We start from the raw sequence: 21,139 nt of genomic DNA on the forward strand, positions 1-21,139 counted from the left end.
GGTTTAGACATATTCAATATATTTTTAATAAAAAATGAAGAAAAAAGTACATAGAGGAATCTGGAAAATAAGGAACATCTCTAAGATTTTCACTTCTTGATTTCTTGTTTGGCCATCCCTTTCAACTCCACTGTGCATAGGGCTATATTCTGAGAACAATGTACTTCTGACAATATATTCCTTATATGACTTGATTTCTAGCAAACACTGAATCTAACCTTTAATTTGGGTTTCACTGGAAAAGGACAAGAATAGCTATATCCTATTGTAGAAAGTGTAAAACTTCCCATAGATTATGAACCAGGAAGCACCATTATTCTGTCAACCTGTAATACAGCGCATGGCTTTGTTCACTCACCCATTATGAAGACAGAATTTATTAGAACAGAACTAGAGTAATAAAAGCAGAATTAGATATCTCTGTGGACTCTTCATGAAAATTAATGTCTCTAACAATAAATCAGTAAGTTTAAACCATGTGTTTGGAAAATAAAGACAAACATATTAATCTCATGAAATGTTTGGAAAAAATCATGAAGTTATTTTTAAGTCTACTTTGTACTTATAGTGTCAATCTAACTTCGTATAATTTAGTAAATAGATTTTTACATGCTTCCATGAATTTTTCACCATTTTATTTCTAATGTGATGATAGCTATGGGATCATAACTATCACTTAGTGTTGGCATATTAAATACGTTTCCTTAGCTAAAATAATTGGTAGCTTAAAATCAATTGTGAGGAAGTACTATAAGGACTAGCATTTGTAAGTCTTAATTGAACTTCTTCAGTAATTTGGAGTCCAGGAGGTTGTACGCTATCTCAGTGGCCATAGGATAAGAAAGGTAATTTTGAAAAGGGCATTAAAATAATAAATAAGTAAAATGAAGCTTTGGTCCTTAAAAAAACGTATTTTCCAGTTAATAATGTTTATGTATGTACATGGAAATGTATTTAAAACCATTATAGTTTAAGTTTTGAAGTATAAGAATTTTTAAACAATAAATACTTATGGACATTAAAGAGTATCAAGTTTTTAGTAGTTTTTCTTTGCTGTGAGTTAAGAGAATGAGTTTTATTTTTCTTTGTATGTATATGTTATCTGAATGAACAAATACAGCAATAAATCAATAAATAAATTAGCTCATTATGCAATTATAACTATATTATAAATAGTATTATAAATTGAATAATTAATATGGGAAATAAGAAACACAAGAAAAAATGCACTGCCGATGTTTATAGATATGAGAACACAGAAACTAATGAATAGGAAAAATTAGATTTATTTTGCCTTAAGTACTATGTGGGTGGTGGAGACTAGGAACAGATTATGTAGGGCCTAGTTTTAAAAAACTTTACCAAGCATCAGCACATGGAACAAAGGCAAGTAGGATTTGTTATTATCATGGAAAAAAGAGATTTAAATTTAGAACTCTGCTAAAATTGTCAAACCTTTAAACCTTCCAAATGTGTGTGTGGTGTGTGTATATATATATATACATATATATATATATATGGTATATATATATACACACACCACACACACACATATGCATATATATATAATTTTGTATACAATTTGATGTTTTAAACTTAAGATTAATATCCTTATAAAAGGACAACTTTTTGTCCCAGGTTCCATGCTAACAATGAATGAGTACCTGTTTGTTTCTTTTGGATATTCTGATATGGACATTTTTGTGCCTCTACCCAGGACAGCTCTGAAGGACTCACTGGTCTCTCAATGAATCTGACAGTGCCATGCTATTCAAGCCAGGTCCCTTGGCCCTTCTCGTTTGCCCATTTGTACTCTTCTTGAATTCTGTAAACGGTCTCTGTGGGTGTGTGTATGTGTGTATATATGTATATGTACACATATACACATATGTGTATATGTGTGTATATATTAATATATGCTTGTTTGTCTATATATGCAATTATATATATAATATAAGGTATATGTGTAGATATATATTTCTTATATAAATAAAATCCAGATTGATCAATCACCTCTCTGACATTCAGAGTAGCAAATGGAGTTTTAAATAATATCTGGGCCTTCTGTGAGGTCATGTAAGTATGACTACCTGAACCACGCTACCAGAGAATCCAGGAACCGGGACCTGCTTTATATACATACAAAATCTTAAATCATACGACATGGGAGTCAGAGGAATCTATGCTTCATCTCGCTTATATGAGCTCACCTTCTCTATTGTCCTCTCATTTTAAAATTATTCAGTTTATATTTAAAATGATGTTGGTGATATACTTCATGGGACTTCAAAAGGAGTCAGTAAACTATTTCTTGTTATGAATAACAGCATCAAGGAGCCCTTGAAAGTAAGAAAACAGTGACCCTTACACCTTGCCTCTAATCTCCTCCCTATACAGATGATAGCCAATATTTTCCTAAATGCTGATAGTATGGCTTCAGCATCACTATTAAGAAGTGCCCTGAATTGCCATGTGGCCCCGCTATTTTCTGACGACCAAAAAAAAAAAAAAAAAAAAGAATTACTTAAGAGAAGCTATACCAAAGGCAAATGACCTTTTTTTTTTTTTCAGTAGCTGCCCTTCAACATTTAATTGGCTTATTAATAATAGCCATATTCAGGAAATCATCTCATTAAGTTACCTAGGGGAATGTTTTGCAACTAGATTATCTTAAATTGTTCCCTAGGCATTTAAACCTTGTAAATTAGACACTCTACAGATATGCATACTTGAGATTTTGATGCCAGGGGAGTATTTGGTAACACCCACTTTAATTTTTTTCCTATTCCCTAGGAATAGCAATTAGGGGATTAAAAATGCCTTCTTGCCTAATGTTGAAAGGAAAATGAAATTGATTTATATTGGGAACATGTTAGAGCTCCCTTTGGTTTCTTATATTATCAGCCCAAATAGTTAGAATGATGGAGGGCCCTTTAATTTATCATCTTAAGGGCTTCAACAATTAAGCGCTAAATGATTGTTAATTTACAAGAGATTGTCTTGTGTTTGTACAGAAGTTTCACCTTAAATGCCTAATTTCCAAAAATGATATTTTTGAAGGATTACCTGAAGGACATGACATCTATCTATCTATCTATTCCTCTAAAGAATTCATTTTTTTTTTTTGGCCTGGGGTAATTCATATCTCAGTTTTTGGCTTATTTTCTGGCTCTTTCACCCACATCTTCACTCAGATACAAAGCAAAACTGAATTCCAAGTATTTCCACGAAAATACTTACTCACATCAACCACTTCATCGCTACATAGAAAGTACTGAATAACTGAGGTAAAGCCAGGGCCACAGGGACATGTAGCTGTCTGCTGCCTCATGGATCCCTTGTCTTCATACCACCCTTCAGTGTCCTTGCCATACACCCCTTCCTTGCCATATATGTGTGTGTATATACACAATTTATAACTTATAAAAATACATGCTATATGTATATATGTGCATATTCATACTGAATATGCTATACGTAGCATATACAATTATATGTTATGTTTGTGTGTGTATATGTATATACACATACATCTAACGTATCATCTCAAATTACTTTTGAGTTGACTTTTTAAGCTTTTTTGTTACATATAGGTATATATAACACATATCTAATTCATTATAATGCATATATAATACATATATATACACAATTTTTAGAAATTTATTTGAAACAACTACAGTGTTTACTTATACATCTCCCAGTGATCATGCATCCAAGGCTTAAAATCATTGTGTTTCTTTTTGGATTTAAAGCTGTGCAAAAACTGGCACCTTCTTGTCTTTAACTCAGGATAAATGAAAAGAAAAATGGCACTAGAGTGTATTATTTCCAGTAAGGGAGATATCACCTCCCCACCGGTGACCTGCCTAGCCCTTGACTTTATTAGGTATTACATGCCTCCATTGCACCTTCTCATTTTTCAAAGGCCTCATGTCTTTCTTCTGGGCTGGTTTGTAAACTCCAACATGAGGGTATTGCACATGTCTTGGTCACTTGTGTCCACGCCTTCTAGAAAGTCCTCACTAATCAATTAACTGAGTAAATGATTGATGAATCAATGGGTGAAGGCAGAGAGTATTGTGATAGCTGTGGCTTTTTAGCATAGCTGCCCTAAGCATTTCAAAATTGCAACTAGGTTTGTTTCTCAACCTTACTGTTCATTGATAAACTTAGAAAAGTTAACAACCTGTCTTCTCAGTTATTCCATCATTCATACACCTCATAATATCTTAAGTAGTACTGGCTACAGGCCATTTTTATAAAAACAGATATTCATAAGTTTCAAAAATCAAGGCAAGTGCCTCTTGTGTATATTGATAACTTGTACTGCTTGTTCATTTAAAACCAGGGCTTCGTTAGGGGTTCTAATAGCTTCAGTTTTACGTGAAATAGCAAAATAGGCCAAACTTTTCTGTGCTCTTGGAATGGAAGTTCTACGTCACCAACAAGTTTATTTCCTTTGTAATGAAAGTTCTATGTCACCAAAAAAAATAATTAACTAGAAAAGGAGAATAACAGTGTGGTATCAAAATTATAGTATCTTCTTGCCTCCTTCTGAAGGACACTCCATGTTTGAATACTGTCAATTGAATGCAGTCATGAATTTAACTTTCACAATTTTAGAGAACAAATACTTAATTGTCACCAAAAATGGAGAAAGCATCGTTATTTTTTATAGTCAAAGAAGCAGTGTAAAATTTTGGCTCAACATAGAATAATATAGGGCTGAGCTATGAGGTTAAAAGACATGTCTGCATCTGTTGTTATAGACAGGATGTCATTTGTCTATACTTACACCTTGGGAAAGTACAACTTGCAGTTGCAACGATAGATTATTAGATACATGATTCCAGAGAAAATGTTTCATTTCCATACAGTTTTTACGGAAACAGTTATATCCTAAAATAGCTGTTATTTGTTTAAGTGGTTATGATCTCTAAGGCCCTGAAATACACAACCTACTCAATTTTCCTCATTGCTCTCCCAAAAAGCTGACAGAAGCAGCTGCTACCATCCCTTTTGTTATAGAGAGAAGGAAGACAAGCCAGAAAGGTTAAGGAAGGTTTCTGTGTTGAAACTGTTAATGTATGGCCCAACCCAGTAATCGTACTGTTTTAGAAAATTTCATTTATAAAATTATATCCATTTATATTTCATTAGTAATTGTAGTTCTAATGGTAATTTTGTCAAATAAAGAGAAATTCAAATGTCATATGGTCAAGTTTATATTTTAGAAAAGCAGCAAGATAGTATTTAAGTGTAGAATGTTTGAGAATAGGATGGCATTGTTTTGTTTTCTTTTGCTAATGATATATTTAAAACTTAGTAATTTTCTTTGTATATTATTTTCTTATGTCACAAAACATCACAGTAGTAAAAAATACCAGTGATAATTTAAATCTATCAATCATATCCAGACTTTATTTCAAGACACTTTATCTTTCTTCCCCCCCAAAGATCTTTAACAATAGTCCCTGGCAATTCTTTTAAAGGACATATTAAGTTTTTTCTATATATCATGTTTCATTTTCACAGTCACATAAAGATTAATAATCAACAAAATGGCCAAAAACCAAACTGATATATGTGAAATAAAAAAAAATCTTAATGGAGGTCAATTGTCAACCACTGAATAAAGGATGAATTACAAAACCACTTTTTGGCTAATATAAACAACATTATATTTTATATAGAAAAATGTTGGAAATAATACTGACTTCACTGACACAGCAACTTCATGTATTCCTGTGGATATGTGAATAATGTGGAACAACTATCAAACTTGTTCCAATATCCGAAATAAGTGTATTGTTCCAATTCCAATACAAATTATTTTTCTAAAAAGGTGCAACTTTAGTGTATGGATATTTACAAAATGCATTTTTATTGCTTTCACAGAAAGATAAGGAAGACCAATGGCTAGAGAAAAAAGTACAAGGAAATAAAGACCACATCATTTTGGAGCATCTCCAGTGGACCATGGGGTATGAAGTTCAGATTACAGCTGCCAATAGGTTGGGATATTCTGAACCGACAGTTTATGAATTCAGCATGCCACCAAAGCCCAACATTATTAAAGGTAAGCAAAACTATATTCTTTTTAGACTGAGCAATAAACATGATACCACCTTTTTATAACCCTTATTGACTTTTCTTATTAATAATTAAAACCAACTGAAATGTAAATTCCAGGTTCTAATTATTAGTGTGACATATACACAGAGTTTCTCATCACTCTTGCCATAGGGTATTGCTTAATTTGCAAATATATTTTTAACCCATTCATAGCTGGAGTGGTGGGGAAAGCATGAATAGGAGAACATAGAGAGTAAGAGTGACTGATGATAGTCAATGTGAAAAGTGTCTATTGAGACCATATGAAAGCTTTACTAAGAAGACAATTTCCTTGCCAATCATGTAGAGACTGGTGCTCCAATTCTTGTTAGATTTGAGCCAACCTATGCCTGACCAAGCAGGTTGATTTTGGAAACATAAAATTAGTCACAAAGAAAGGCAGGAACAGCCACAAATATAATTCCATAAAGACCTATACCTAGAGTTTTAAGAAGGCTCATAAAATGGAAGAACACTGTAAATCAGCTTTTGCAACACACTGGTTAGATTCTATCATTGATAGGAAACAACGCTTACATTGTTACATCTTAGTATGTTAGTCACATTATGAAAGTTCTCAACAGGGATGTTAAACTTTTATTCAAATAAATGCTCTTGAAGTAAAGATAAAAAATTTATTCTAACTCAAAACAACATTTAACTCTGTTCATGAGTTGCCAAATTGTTCATATTTCTACATTTATTTTCCCTGTTATTACTTTTAATATTTTAATTTTATGCAGACATGTACAGATATTTATGTATCTATAGTATATTCTTTATTTGTACATATATGCAGAAAAGAGCAGCATATTAATCCATGAAACCAAGGTTTATTTGTCTTATTATATTAGAGTATAAGTATAGATGTATAATATTTTTGAAATGGGAAAATAAATAAAACTAGCTAGTTCAATCATGTTATTAAACCCTCTTGTAATTTCAAATTGATGCTAATTTTATATATTATGATTTTGTTATATCATACATCAGTTGTTTAGTAATTGAAAGCAGTTTTATATGACTAATCTTTCAATTAAAAAGTAATTACTATTGGTTATAAGGTTTAAAAGTAATTGATATTAGAGCTTTGTATTGCTAATATTAATTCATAAATTCTACCAAATTATAGTTTAAAATTAGGAAGTAAAAAGTCTCTGGAAATAACATGGGTATCTTATATTTTAATGACTTTTTTTATTATTTTCAAAGCACTTCTGTATTAATTATCTCATTTTATTCTTAAATCTGAGCTGGATAAGGAAGCATTATTCTCATTTTACAAATATGATTTTAAGAGGTTTAATGACATGTTGGAGGCCAGAAATACTTCTAGTTATATGACAAATCTGATGCCCTTACAAGATAACACATCTAAATAAGAATGACTGAATGTACAATCGAGTTCATTACATCTCTATGTTTGAAACATCAGAAACTACTTCTACAATTGTAATGAGTATGTAAGTAGTAATTATATTTCATGCAAATATCAGGAACATGCTATACATGTTCCCATACTGAGCCAGAGCCTCCTCCAAAGGAAAATTGCAACAGTGTACTACAATCTCCCAAATTTTTAATTTAGTGTATATATTTGGAAACATAATTAATTAACTTAATTCATTTAATTTAATAATGTATTAAATTTAATATTATATGAAGTAGATAACATAGATAAAACATAAAATCAAAAAATAGATTTTACACAGATTACTAAATGTTACACCCCCAATGACTCTGCTATCTTTATGAGAAAATGTTGGCCAGGCGCGGTGGCTCACACCTGTAATTCCAGCACTTTGGGAGGCCAAGGCAGGTGTATCATGAGATCAGAAGATGGAGACCATCCTGGCTAACACGGTGAAACCCTGTCTCTACTGAAAATACAAAAAATTAGCCGGGCGTGGTGGCGGCGCCTGTGGTCCCAGCTACTCGGGAGGCTGAGGCAGGAGAATGGCAGGAACCCCGGGAGCAGAGCTTGCAGTGAGCCTAGATCGCGCCACTGCACTCCAGCCTGGGCGACAGAGCCATCTCAAAATAATAATAATAATAATAATAATAATAATAATAATAATAATTGTTGATGATAAAAACCAACAATACATATAAACAAAAGGTGGAAAAAGTTAAAAGGTAATAAAAACAGATATGAAGGCACCAAAGTAACCAAGACATGCTATGATTCATTTCCTCTCTCTCTCTCTCTCTATTTTTTTTTCAATTTGAGAAACTTGTGTCCTGAGAGCTTGTAGGCAAGACTTGGAAAGAAAGTGGACAGAATTCTGGTTTATATTCCCAGATTTGTTTCTGTCACATAACTTGTCAAAATAACTGTTTCCTCATCTCTAAAATGAGTTTCTTCTGGTTCTGCAATGTTAAGATGTATTTATTTGTTAATTTAAGGATTGTTTATTGGAGTACTTCTTTGTGACAAACGCTTGAATGAGTACAAAGGATTTAAGGATTTATCTGTGAAAAATACAGAACTGACCCCTATCCCCCAAAATCTCCACAATCTATTAGGGAAAGACAGATATTCAACATGAGTTAGAATAACAAATAACTGCAACTAAGAGAGATTTTTCTTAGAAAGTGAGTTTCCAAAGGAAACATGCAGGAATGAACTTTCCAGGGAAAATGTGTTACATGGAAGGTATCTCTGAGACAAGAAAGAACATGATCTGATCTAGGAGCTGGAAAAGGGATGTCTGGAAGAGAACCTGGAAGTGTGTGACTGAAGATAAGGTCAGAGAGGGAATGCAAACCAGATAATTCAAGGGCTTCTAAAAACATAATTGTAAAACATCTTCCAAAAGAAGTAAATAATTGTAAGCAGAAAAGTTGCATGAAAAGATAGGCATTATAAACATGTTATTAAGTCTCATATGGGTAAGAGCAACTGATGGATGAACAGCAGTAGAAAAAAAAAAAGAGAACGAAAAAATTCCCAACACATTGTAAGTGTAGACTAACCCTCCCTTTGCAATAGATTGGATTCAGTCAGTAATGACTTTTAGGTTCCTTGCTTGAGCACCTAGAGCATTGCTGATATCATTTCTTAAGGTGAAGAATTTTGTAGGAGAAGCAAGATTTGAAAAATGAGGGTCAAACATCAGATCCATTTGGTATTTGTTAAATTTGAAATATCAAATTGTTGGTTAGATATGTGGGTATGGAAATGAGAAGATAACCATGGCTTGGAAACATACCCCATGATGCTGTCAGTGTTAACAGGTGAATGGTACTTGAGTGAGGATAAGCCCATCTAAGCAGTGCCTAAAATCTCTGAAGAGGGGTTGATGTCTGTAGTACTCATTTATGTTTGCTAGTAACTAGAAGGGTGACCGGCACAGCATTGATTTCCAAAGAATATTTCTTGAATTACTGAAGAGTAGAAAGAAGTTAAGAACTGAGTCCCAAGGAACTATAATATTATACTGGAAAAAGAAACCAGACCACTCCAACCCCTATCATGAGACTAACACTTTACAGACTTACTGGCAAAACATGAGTGTAGTATCTTGGAAGTTAAAAAAGGGTCATATTTCAAAAAGAATACATGTAAAGTGTCCAATGCTGCTGAAAGGTGAATGGCACTGAACCAGAACAGATGTGAAGTATCCCTATCACGTGCTGCTTTGCTGACCTCATTGGGAGAGAAGTTAGGTACAAGTGGGCAGAGGATTGTATGTGAGGTTAGGGAGTTTAGACTCCATATTTATTTAATGCTTTCAGGAAGTTTTTCTAAGAAGGTGAGCAGAGGTGGGGAAAGGCCAGTGTTAGAAGGTCTCTTATGATGAAAAATGCTAGATGAAACAAATCAAGTAGTCATGGAGAAATCACACCTACAGACACACAGACAAAGTCATCTGAGAAGGTAGGAGATGGTATTCACCCCTGGAAACTATGCAGCTGATGCGAAGCCAACACAACTTATCAAAACGGGGAAAATGAAGTATTTATTTTATTTGTAAAAATGTCACAGATTCGGCAGGGCGCGATGGCTCACACCTATAATCCCAGCACTTTGGGAAGCCCAGGCGGGTGGATCACAAGGTCAGGAGTTTGAGACCAGCCTGGACAACATAGTGAAACCCTGTCTCTAGTAAAAATACAAAAGTTAACTGGGCATGGTGACACACGCCTGTAATCCCAGCTACTCAGGAGGCTGAGACAGGAGAATTGCTTGCACCCAGGAGGTGGAGGTTGCAACGAGCCAAGATCATGCCATTGCACTCCAGCCTGGGTGACAGAGCAAGACTCCATCTTGAAAAAAAAAAGTTATAAAATCATGTCTAATTTACTGTTACTGACTCCAGCTTGCTAAGGTCTCATGGAAAGTCATATCAGAAACAAACCATAAATTAAGAATTGTTTGATTTAGATCTAGGTTTTGTGAGGCAACTTTAAAGGCTGTGATGATGGGGAATTTGGGAACCTTTCAAATCTTGTGGCATTAATACTATATATTTTCAAAATATGAAAAAATGATCATATAATTTTATATGATTTTATTTTTCATTTTAAAATAAAATATAAATTCAAACGTATTGGGAATAAGTTATCTGTAATAAACTAGCACATCTTAAGTCTTTTCATTTAAATTAGAGAAGATATAGAGTTCAAAGGTTAGTGTGGTTTTAATTTATTTTTGTATTCATGCATTGTAGACTGTCAAAATAAGTTTTCTGGAATTTTGAATTTAAAAACCCATTACTTATGTGCATTAGGTATATTTAACTTTTTGCAAACAATAGGCTAAGTCTAGAGAACATTTATTTGTTGGACTAAAGCACTATTTTTTCTTTTTTTTTCCACCTACTCCCTTTATAGTCATATAAAATATTACATTGATAATAATAATTTTTCTTGTAAATATGCTACTGGAGACTACATTTCTTATTAGTTTATAATTGTTTTTTAAAAATTTTGTAATTATTAATATTTTTCATTTTTTAGTTCTTATTAAAGATGTGCTTATTTTGAAAATGTATTTTGATTTATATGAAAACAGAGTTTCCATAATCAATCATGTTCCTTTTTGGAATATTCATGCAGCATAACTCCATCTTATTTTATAAGGAACAAGAATATTGGGAAACTATAGCAGATTAATTATTATAAAATGATTACCATATGGATTTCAAGGCTGATAGCATGGCATTTATTGATTTGTTGTATAATTTTAATGACTAAAAATACTACTAAACTGCGGAACTGGATATAATCTAATGTTTAAAAAAAATCCTTGGAAATAAATAAACTTACTTTGAAAAACATTTTCACCATTTTTTTTGGCCTGCCACATGTTTAATAACATTTGTATTTAACCAAAAAAGACCTTAGTATCTTTCAGTAATTACTTCCTCTTTTTCCTGAAGACATGTCTAATTTTAATATTGACTATTCAATATAATTTGATGACAGTAATTCTATTCAACATTTTTTATATCCAATGATAAAATAATTCTACCCTCTGGGAACATGTAATGCATACATTATACATACAAAATAGTTGTTTAGATTTAACATGCTAAAAAATATGAATCACCACAAAAAATATTGCTAAAATATTTCAGTTACTTTGTACTTTCATGGGTTTTTAATTTGTGCTTCCAATGAACCATACAGTAAAATTATTTTGATGACCTCCACTCTAGTTTCAAGCACTAAATCTTTCATCACTAGATAATTCAACATGAACAGAAAACAACATTCAAGCACATGGTGAATATGAAAATATTATATTAGGGTTAAATTTATGGTTGTTTTAGAACATAAGTTTCAAAATTCTAAAACAGTGGTGAAATAGAAGTCCAATTACCTGGGGAAATTTCATCTTAATTCTCTGGAATCTGGAATTTTCAGTCTAACCTAAATACTGATACTACACCTGCAACAGTATTTCTGTAGTTTAGCATGTAATGAAAAAGTAGGTCTAAAAATTATTTTTATAATCTTTGGTTCCTAAAATTGTTTTAAAAGAGGTGCAGTGACATTTGTCTGGAGTTTGCCTATGGCCAATAGGTTAATGCTTCTAGCTTCTATGCTTATTGCAAATTTTCATTATGTGAATATGCAATTTTCACTTATATTTGTTAGTAGATTGTTTATTATTAAAATGTAACTGCTTTTATTACATATATTCTAAGAAATCATGGTAGAAAAAATTACCATCAACCATTGTAGGATATATTGAGCTTATATTAAAAGTAGCTCTGTGAATTCACCAGTAGCACAGAAAAATGACTGGTGACTTTTCCCTTGTTATTTATATTTTCAACTTATAAATGAAAGATATTTACGGGTAAAGGATCAATGACAGAATTAATGTCTGAGTAATCAGAATAAACGTCAATATCGACCTTTGTCTGTTTTTAGTATGTGACAATATATAGAAATGTTTTATACACGATTTTAGCCATTCTTGGCTTGTATCAAAGTATTTTCTGTAGGTTTGCATTAATTATTAATGACTTTGTGTAAATCTTGCATTAATTATTTTCTCTTTTTTTCTTTCCTGCTGTCATGTTTTTTCTCTTTTTATTTTCTCGTTTGTAACTCTACTCTTTATTTTCTTAATTATTTCATTCTTATTCTATTTTCAAAAACAATTTTCATCATGCAGATAAATGCTGTGAAGCGAATAAAGGCGAAAATGGAAGCCAGTCATGGCAGCTGAATGCTGCTGGGTTTTCTTTCATTATAGCCATAAGTTTGTCTTGTGTGTTTTAATGTCATTGTTATATCATATGATATATCCTTTTATGCCCTGAAAATTTTTTTAAAAAGTAATAACAAGGCTAATCTAAAATTATAATAAAATATTTTCTAAGGTCCAATTAATTATGCATGTATCTTCACCCATGAATGATTAAGCTTTTTCCCCTTCCCCCTATTGTCAACCTTTTAAGTGGATAATTTGTCAGAAAGTCAATGAAGGAGATTCAATCGGGATTGTTACTTTCAGCTACCAGTTCACCGCATAACATACTTTATTCTAAAGTTTCCATTAATTCCTAAAGTTGACCTTGTTAAATATCATGTCACTTGTACTTGAAACGTAAACCTTTGCTACATCTCATCTTTCATTATTATTTTGCAAATAATTAAATATCCATGGCCATACTTCGTGAAAATCATAATTTTATTATGTAGAATTGTGGATCACTTCTATTGCTTTTTTACTGTTACTTTTAAGTGTTAAGTTTCCAGCTTTATGAACATTTCTAATATTTCAATGTGTTTACTATTTATATAAAAACATAGGCATTATATTTTATTAGATGCGTATCCCAATTGTATTGTTTATTTTCCCTTTGTTGAACTAAAATGTCTTAAGGAATAAATGTGAAAGTTCCCTATTTTAAATTTGAATACCAATTAATTTTTTTATATTAAGTGAAAATAGCATGCAATTTTCCCAGAATGAATATTAAATTAAATTTGAACATGTCTAAAAAGTTACACCCAATTCACTGGATTTAGATTATGTTTTGAGCTGACCTCAAGTCCTGTTGTTCTAACATAGGTAGTTATTTATTACATTTTTCTGGACATCTGAGAGTCAGAATCTTTGCAAGCATTAAAGAGAGAGAAGAAAATATTGTAGACAATCCTTTCAAGAAGTTGAAATCAAGATGGGAGGAAATTGAGATTGGAACTAGATTCCAGATTTCAAAGGAATTTCAATTTGAGGGAGTAGCATGAAGAATGATTTTTGGTTTTTGCAAATTTTCATTATGTGAATATGCAATTTTCACTTAAGTAATCTTTACTCAAGTAATTTCAAAACAAAAAAAGAGTGTTTGTGTTTTTCACTTGCAACCACATCTCAACAAGTGACTTTTACTACTTATTGTGGACAATAGGAAACAACCGGATTTACATATATGCATAAAAGTGACTGTAACATACTCGGTAAACCAAATGATTGGATTCTGGACTTTGTGATTCATTCATCAAAAGCAATTATTTTGTTGAACAGAAATATTTTTCCTGTCTCTTTTTAAAGAGAAAGCTACAGAATCTTTTTATATGAGGGCTAGGCCTCCCTTTCATAGTAGATTGTCTTTTAACTTATCTTTTCCAAACTCTTAGCTGTCAACTGCTATCCTTTCTTGTAATCTGGTGATAGACCTGTAGACTGCAGAAGCAACCCACCAACCGATAAAACACACTTCTGGCCAGCTGGGCGCGGTGGCTCACGCCTGTAATCCCAGCACTTTGGGAGGCTCAGGCGGGCAGATCACGAGGTCAGGAGATCGAGACCATCCTGGCTAACACGGTGAAACCCCGTCTCTACTAAAAATACAAAAAATTATCTAGGCGTGGTGGCGGCACCTGTAGTCCCAGCTACTCCTGAGGCTGAGGTAGGAGAATGGCCTGAACCCAGGAGGCGGAGCTTGCAGTGAGCTGAGATCTTGCCACTGCAGTCCAGCCTGGGCAACACAGTGAGACTCCGTCTCAAAAAAAAAAAAAAACAAAACAAAAAAAACCACTTCTGCTTCCCTCCTTTCTCCCTTTCTAAGACAAAACAATATCTCAATTCACACATTATGGAAATATAATCTGTTTATAGGGAAAGTTTTGTTTTTAAATCACCATAGCCAATATTCCATTTATTAAATAACTATTATTGCTTATTAAATTTCTTGATATTTGAGACTGAAGAATTTATGTTGATTACTAATTTGTAGAAAGCGTTGAGAAAAGATTTCTAGTAACACCTCCAGAAATTGTTTTTCACATTCCTTATAACCTTACTTGATCTTTCCAATAAATTAGAGACATTTCTGTGAGAATTCATGTAGAAATTATATTGACTAAGGAATGACAAAATTTTTTTTGGAGATCATGGAATACTTATTTAGCAAGTTAGTGCGAAGTTTATTTATCTTGAAGTTTTACATGTCATAACTCAAGGTCACTAAGTGATATAAAGAACATTCAAAGTGAGGTATACACAGAAGTAAGATATATCAATTTGGCATTTTGAAAAGATCCTAATATTAAAATTATATTATGTTAGCAGAGTTATATACATTTAAAGAGTTGTCCATTAGATTTTAAACATCTAAGTGTGGATCCAGTTTTTAGTCCTTAACTTTTTAAGCAGTCTGTCATTTGGCCAAATGTTTACTCTTAGATGAACACCTCTTTCACTACTCTGAGATATGCATAAATACTTTTAAAAATATTCTCAGAGATGCTAAAATAATAGGCTTTCTGCTTTGCCTTATTTCTGTAAGAAATTAAGAAGTACAAAACTAAACAATAAAGCTATTGCATTCCAGTCAATAAAACCTTAGACATTTTACATCCTAGCATTTTTAAAAAGTCTTAATAATATGTGTTGCTGAGTTATCTTTTTTATTATCTGAACATTACTGTTGCTATAGGCAACCATAAAAATCAGATAGTTTACTTTTTTATTTTAAAAATGAGTTTGTTACTTTTTTGGCCTTACTAGTATTGCATCTGTCTACACATCTAAGTAAATGTGATTACTGGTAAGCAAGACATAAAGATTTAAACTTATTTTAAGTATCTTCTAGCATCATCCAATGCTTTTTTTTCATACAATGGAGTTTTACATAAAATTCTGTCTCTGAAGATGTATACATTTGAACTTCTGTGTTAAGGTGAGTGTAAGATTAGTCATTATATATAATCAGAAATATATGTCTATGTCCAGTGGTGTGTGTATTGTATTGTTCACTGTAAAAATATTTCAAAAGATTGTTTTGACCATATTGTACCAGTTATGAAGCTAGATTGATTTACCTATGCATGATTGCCATTATCTGCATGTAGAATATCAGGATTTTTAAAGTATAGATCTGGATATCTCCTTCTTTCTCCTTCCAATCTCTTCTAGTCCATCTTCTTTCCTCCATTTTACAATCAATGTTACTGGCCTCCCTACCCCAATCAAAACTGTAATTACTTATCAGTTCACAATAAGACCCACAAGTACCGTGTTTCAGATATGCTAACAGTATGCCTAGGAGGCAGCAGTAAATTATTTCCTATAAAATGTATTATTACATGGAAAAACCTTAGATAAGTTGCTATTTTTGTTCATTTCCTTCCTAATACTATAGGTCATTAGGACAGACTAAGTTTAATTTTATAAACTCTATACTCATATTATTTCCAGAAGCATTTTGCAAATGCACATATATGCCTTCATTACTGGTATACATGAACAAGATTGAAATTAAAATATGTAAACATTTTAAATATGCATATATATAGAAGGGATTAGATTGATGTTTAATATATATGCAATTTTCACTTATATATAGCAAATACATATAAAGACAAATAATTTTATTGCAAATTTGATTTTTAAATATTCAAGTTCTTTTTAAATTAATAAAGTTACAAGTATGCATCATAGTGCACGTTACACACAATAATATGCAATTTCGGTCAATTGGGAAACCATTATAATTTAATTCTAACATTTTCTGTATAAGAATACTCAATTCAATATGTTTGATTTAAATTAAGGCTAAAACACAAAAAATTCCAAGGTAGTTTCAACCATGTACAATTAAATTTATGATTAGTCATTTATATTAAATGAAATATACAAGAAAGAATTAACCCATGAACTTCTGAATCTGGAGGTATTCTTAGATACATAAAAATAATTTTAAATATTAATATGGTATATTTACACCAATAATGGATAAATAAAACCTTAAAATTACAAATTATTTTAATAATCCAAGATAGATACGGATATCAATACAATAATACGATATATTTGGGTCTAACTTTCAAGAATAATAGCCAGTATTATGCATGATAACCTTTAAGTTTGTAGCAATTAAGAAATATCCCTAGTCATGTAAAATTTTCTTTAAAGGTTTAAATTTGATATTAATATAATATATGCAACATTAAGAGCTTGAAATGATCAATTCTGGTATTATTTACACTAAATATTATCACATATATTTTTGTTTAGCCCTTTTGTATTATGATTTCACTCACTGAATAAAGATAAAGTATAATGTTGACCATACCTAAATGTGTAAACTTTATGTGTTTATCGTGATTAATCTACGCAAGAGATAACGTAACATCCTTTAAATGATCTTTTAATAAGTCCAATTTAATTATGTTTTCTTTTTTTATTTTAATTTTTTAAATTTATTTATGTATTTATTTTCTTGAGACAAGACTCTTGCTTTGTCTCCCAAACTGGAGTGCAGTGGCCTGATCTCAGCTCACTGGCACCTCCGCCTCCTGTGTACAAGCAATACTCATGCCTCGGCCTGCCTAGTAGCTGGGATTACAGGCTTTACAGGCACGCAGCCACCACGCCTGGCTAATTTTTGTATTTTTAGTAGAGACCGGGTTTCACCATGTTGCCCAGGATGGTCTGGATCTCCTGAACTCAATTGATCCTCCTGCTTCAGCGTCCCAACGTGCTGGGATTACAGGCCTGAGCCACTGTGGCCGGCCTCAAGTTTTCACTTTTTTTAAAATTTATTTTCTTTTATCCTTGCTTACTTTCTTATAATTCTTTCTTTTTAATTTTCTCCCTCTTTCTCTATTTCTGTCTCTTCCTCCTTTCTCTTTCTTTCCATTTCTCTCTTTTGTTCTCTCTCTCTCCCTCTCTCTCTCTCTGTCTCTTTTATGCTTCCTTTCTAAACTTTTGGCCATGAATAAATGGAATATATTTCTTCTATTATGTTTCTGTTCAATGTTTGTAAATTTTAAAATCCTACCGTTGTGGTACAGGAATATGTCATAAAAGCTTCAGCAAATCTAATATATTGGAGAGATAGCTGAAATCTGCATATTTCAAATGACTGAATATACAAATATTCTACAAATTGTCTTTAAAATTATTATAATTTAAGTTGAAATTGGTGACAAGGCATTTCCAAATTAATCTCATAAATAGTATTGTTTAATCATTAATATTTGATAGTTAAACATAATATGCAGAATATATTTCCACAGTAAATTTTGGTACTTAACTAAAGAAAAAAATTAACACTTATTAACTCATTCTCTGACCAATTACCATATAAATCAGAGTATTATTCTAAAGTTAATATGCTTTGTCTTTTAAATATAAAGTTGTAGTATTCCTTCTATGTGTTATATTTACATAATCCCAATTTTTATCTAAGGAAAACGTTCCCTAAGTTTAAATCTAGTTTTATTTTCTTTCAAAATTAGACAAAGATGAGAGTTTAATATCCATGCTTTGTTTTCCAAAAACCTTTAGTTTTGTAATCTAAAATTAAGGACTCAACAAAGATCTCCTGTAATAATTCAACATATTCCCTGGTTATTAACTAATTTCCAAGGCTAAACTGTCAGTAAATGTTGCACATAGCCTGGAATAGTCTATAACATCTGTATTAGCTAATAGTCTGTAAAACCAAAAAAAAAAAAAAAAACCCAAGAAATATAAAAAATAAATATATTTAAGAATTCTATTAGTATATCTGAGATGGTCTTAATTGCATTTCATCTCCTTTGTTGGTAGACTATTATTTTATCTACTTTTAAAGGATACTTTCATCCAAGTAGAATAAAACTTCATTTTAAGTGTGAACTAATCTAATATTGGTTTTATTGAATTTAGATGTATTGAAAGCTCTGAAACTATGTATGCTTAAGCTAAATTCAGTTATTCTTTTTTATTTCATTTTAGTTAGTAAAAATATGTTACACACTAAAAAGAATGCATGATAATGAGACATAAAACTTCCTTTTCAGAAAATATATTTTTATTTTTATTCTGTATATGTACTGAATAGGGGCCATACATAAATCTAGCTAGTCTTATTTTTTCCTAAAAAGTAAGCAATTAAAACTACCTTTTTAAATAGTGTACACAATTCATGTACCTCCTTCAAGAATATTTTTCTCTCACATTTTCATTGATGTTATGTGTAGCGCTTCTGTTTTAAAGTATTTCTGATCATTTTAATTGCATTCGTTTTCATCGTAGCTTATTTTCTTGAAAAAAAGTATGTTATAAGTGTATTGTCCTCAGTATCATCTTATTTAAAACCCTCAACATAATATCCAGCACTTTGTGTAATCCTATGCATGTGTTTCATAGTATATTAAATGTCATTTTATTTTCTGTACCTCTGTGTCTCCATTGTTGTAATAAAGAAAACTGAGGAAAAGCTTTGTTATACGTGTTTTCTTTATTACTGGTACAACCTTTTTTGTCCTTGTTGAGTGTTGTCATATCTAACTTGATCAAATTTAACATAAACATTTATTTACTTAGGAACAGGTAATAAACTTATACTCATTAAGTTATTCAATTTTTGGATAACCCATACATCATCAGCAGATTCATCACAATTGTATATTATAAAAATAATTTGGTGACAATATCAAACATTGTTACTTCCATTGTAAACTTGTTCTAGTGTCTTCATGAAAACATTGATCTCTGGTGAGAGGCCAAAATAATCATATATTTCAATAAAGCACATGAACATAATTAATAATTTCAGTAATGTAAAGATTATTAATTAATCTCCGTTGCTAGCAAAAGTCCATAAAGGAAATATAAACACATAAAGTGATTTTTCTCCAATTCCTTTGGTTCATCCATTACAGTCCTTTCTTTTGTTTTGGACACCAAATGAATAAAGTTGCAGAAAATGATTAACATTCTGTGCTTATCCACTGCAAAGGTATGAAACAAAAATAGTAAGAGTTGAAATTTTGGAATAATACTATAAGTAATATAAAATTATTTAATTAGCTTTTATAGTGTAAAAATAACTTTTGGCATAGATATAAACAGAAAAGTCATATTTTTCTCTTAGAGCAAAATGTTTCATTGCCTGATGAATATAAAATAATGTCAAAATTCAAAAGAGAAAATTATCATTTTCAGGATTTGGATTGTTTTGGAGCATATTTAATTTCTCTTATTCCATGGCAGTCCAGTCTGAAATGTATATTTTAAAATAAACATTATTATACACCTTTTGAGACATGCTTGTGTATATTTCAAAATGAAAATTTTAATACAACATATATAAGTTTTATATATTGTAATATTTATACTTCTTTTAAATGATACAATAGTTATAGTAGTTTGAAACATACACCAGAACAGTTGTTTCTTTTTATTATTTTCATTTTTATTTTTCCTGAAGCCCCTTGACAATAGGATGATATCAAATGCAGGGTATCTGGGAATTCTTAGGAATTTTTATGATTATTGTTAGAGTAAATATATATTACTTTATTAATGTTTTATTGTCCTACTATTCTGGGCCATTGTGAAGAAACTAAAGAGATTTGAGAAAATCTGAAGCTATTGGAACCAAACTCTATTATTTTATTATATCAACAAACTGAGGATCAGAAAAAGCAAATAGTCATCGACATAGTCAAGCAACTTCGATTCTCAGTTTTCCTCCTATCTTTGTTGTATTACAGTAAATCAAAGTTGGTACCAGTAAATTTCCGGCCTATAAGTTATACGGTCCTATGTCTTAGGCCTAGTTCCTTTGCTGTTTTCTTGATTGGATTGTGGAGAGCAACAACAGCAAAAAATCCGTGTGTGTCAGAGGAAAGGCTATGTGTACAGCAACCACAGTTTCTTCCATTCATCACAGTATTTCTATTAGTCAGCTTTTATCCTTCTCACTCAAACTTTTATGTATAGCTGCTTCCCCATGACCAAGGTAAAAAGCACACGTTAAGTTTATGGTTTTCAGTGAATATCAAATTAAATTTTAATCACTTTCTTGTTTTTTACACATATTTTGATAACACCTTACTAAATTATTTATTTACATTGTTGGTAGAGATAGGTAATTTTTAATTAATATAAGATGATATTTTTATTTACTGTCCACTAAAAGTAAGATATTTTCATCTCAATATGCATCCTTTTTATTTTAAGAATTCAAAATAAATAGTTTCAACACTTATAATTTGCGTAGCAGCTATGTGTTTGTTTCTCTACTGATTTCTTATTTAATATTACAAAGAGAAACAAAAT

The 21,139-nt window shown here is 31.3% G+C and overlaps 1 protein-coding gene across 6 annotated transcripts in view; it reads left to right on the forward strand.

Annotated features, from left to right (window-relative positions):
• The window catches only part of NCAM2 (neural cell adhesion molecule 2), a 570,822-nt gene that overhangs the window by 498,562 nt on the left and 51,121 nt on the right, over positions 1–21,139 (forward strand). For 4 of the 6 annotated variants that reach the window (XM_030915246.1, XM_030915247.1, XM_030915245.1 and 1 more), the window contains one exon: positions 5,902–6,082. In XM_030915246.1, the coding sequence (XP_030771106.1) occupies positions 5,902–6,082 (181 nt within the window). Of the gene's footprint in view, positions 1–5,901; positions 6,083–6,291; positions 7,921–12,748; positions 14,571–21,139 lie in introns of those variants that run through there. The other 2 variants (XM_030915248.1, XM_030915249.1) reach the window with 2 other exon arrangements.

The sequence above is a fragment of the Rhinopithecus roxellana genome, chromosome 13, assembly GCF_007565055.1.
Source record: "Rhinopithecus roxellana isolate Shanxi Qingling chromosome 13, ASM756505v1, whole genome shotgun sequence".
Taxonomy (NCBI): domain Eukaryota; kingdom Metazoa; phylum Chordata; class Mammalia; order Primates; family Cercopithecidae; genus Rhinopithecus; species Rhinopithecus roxellana.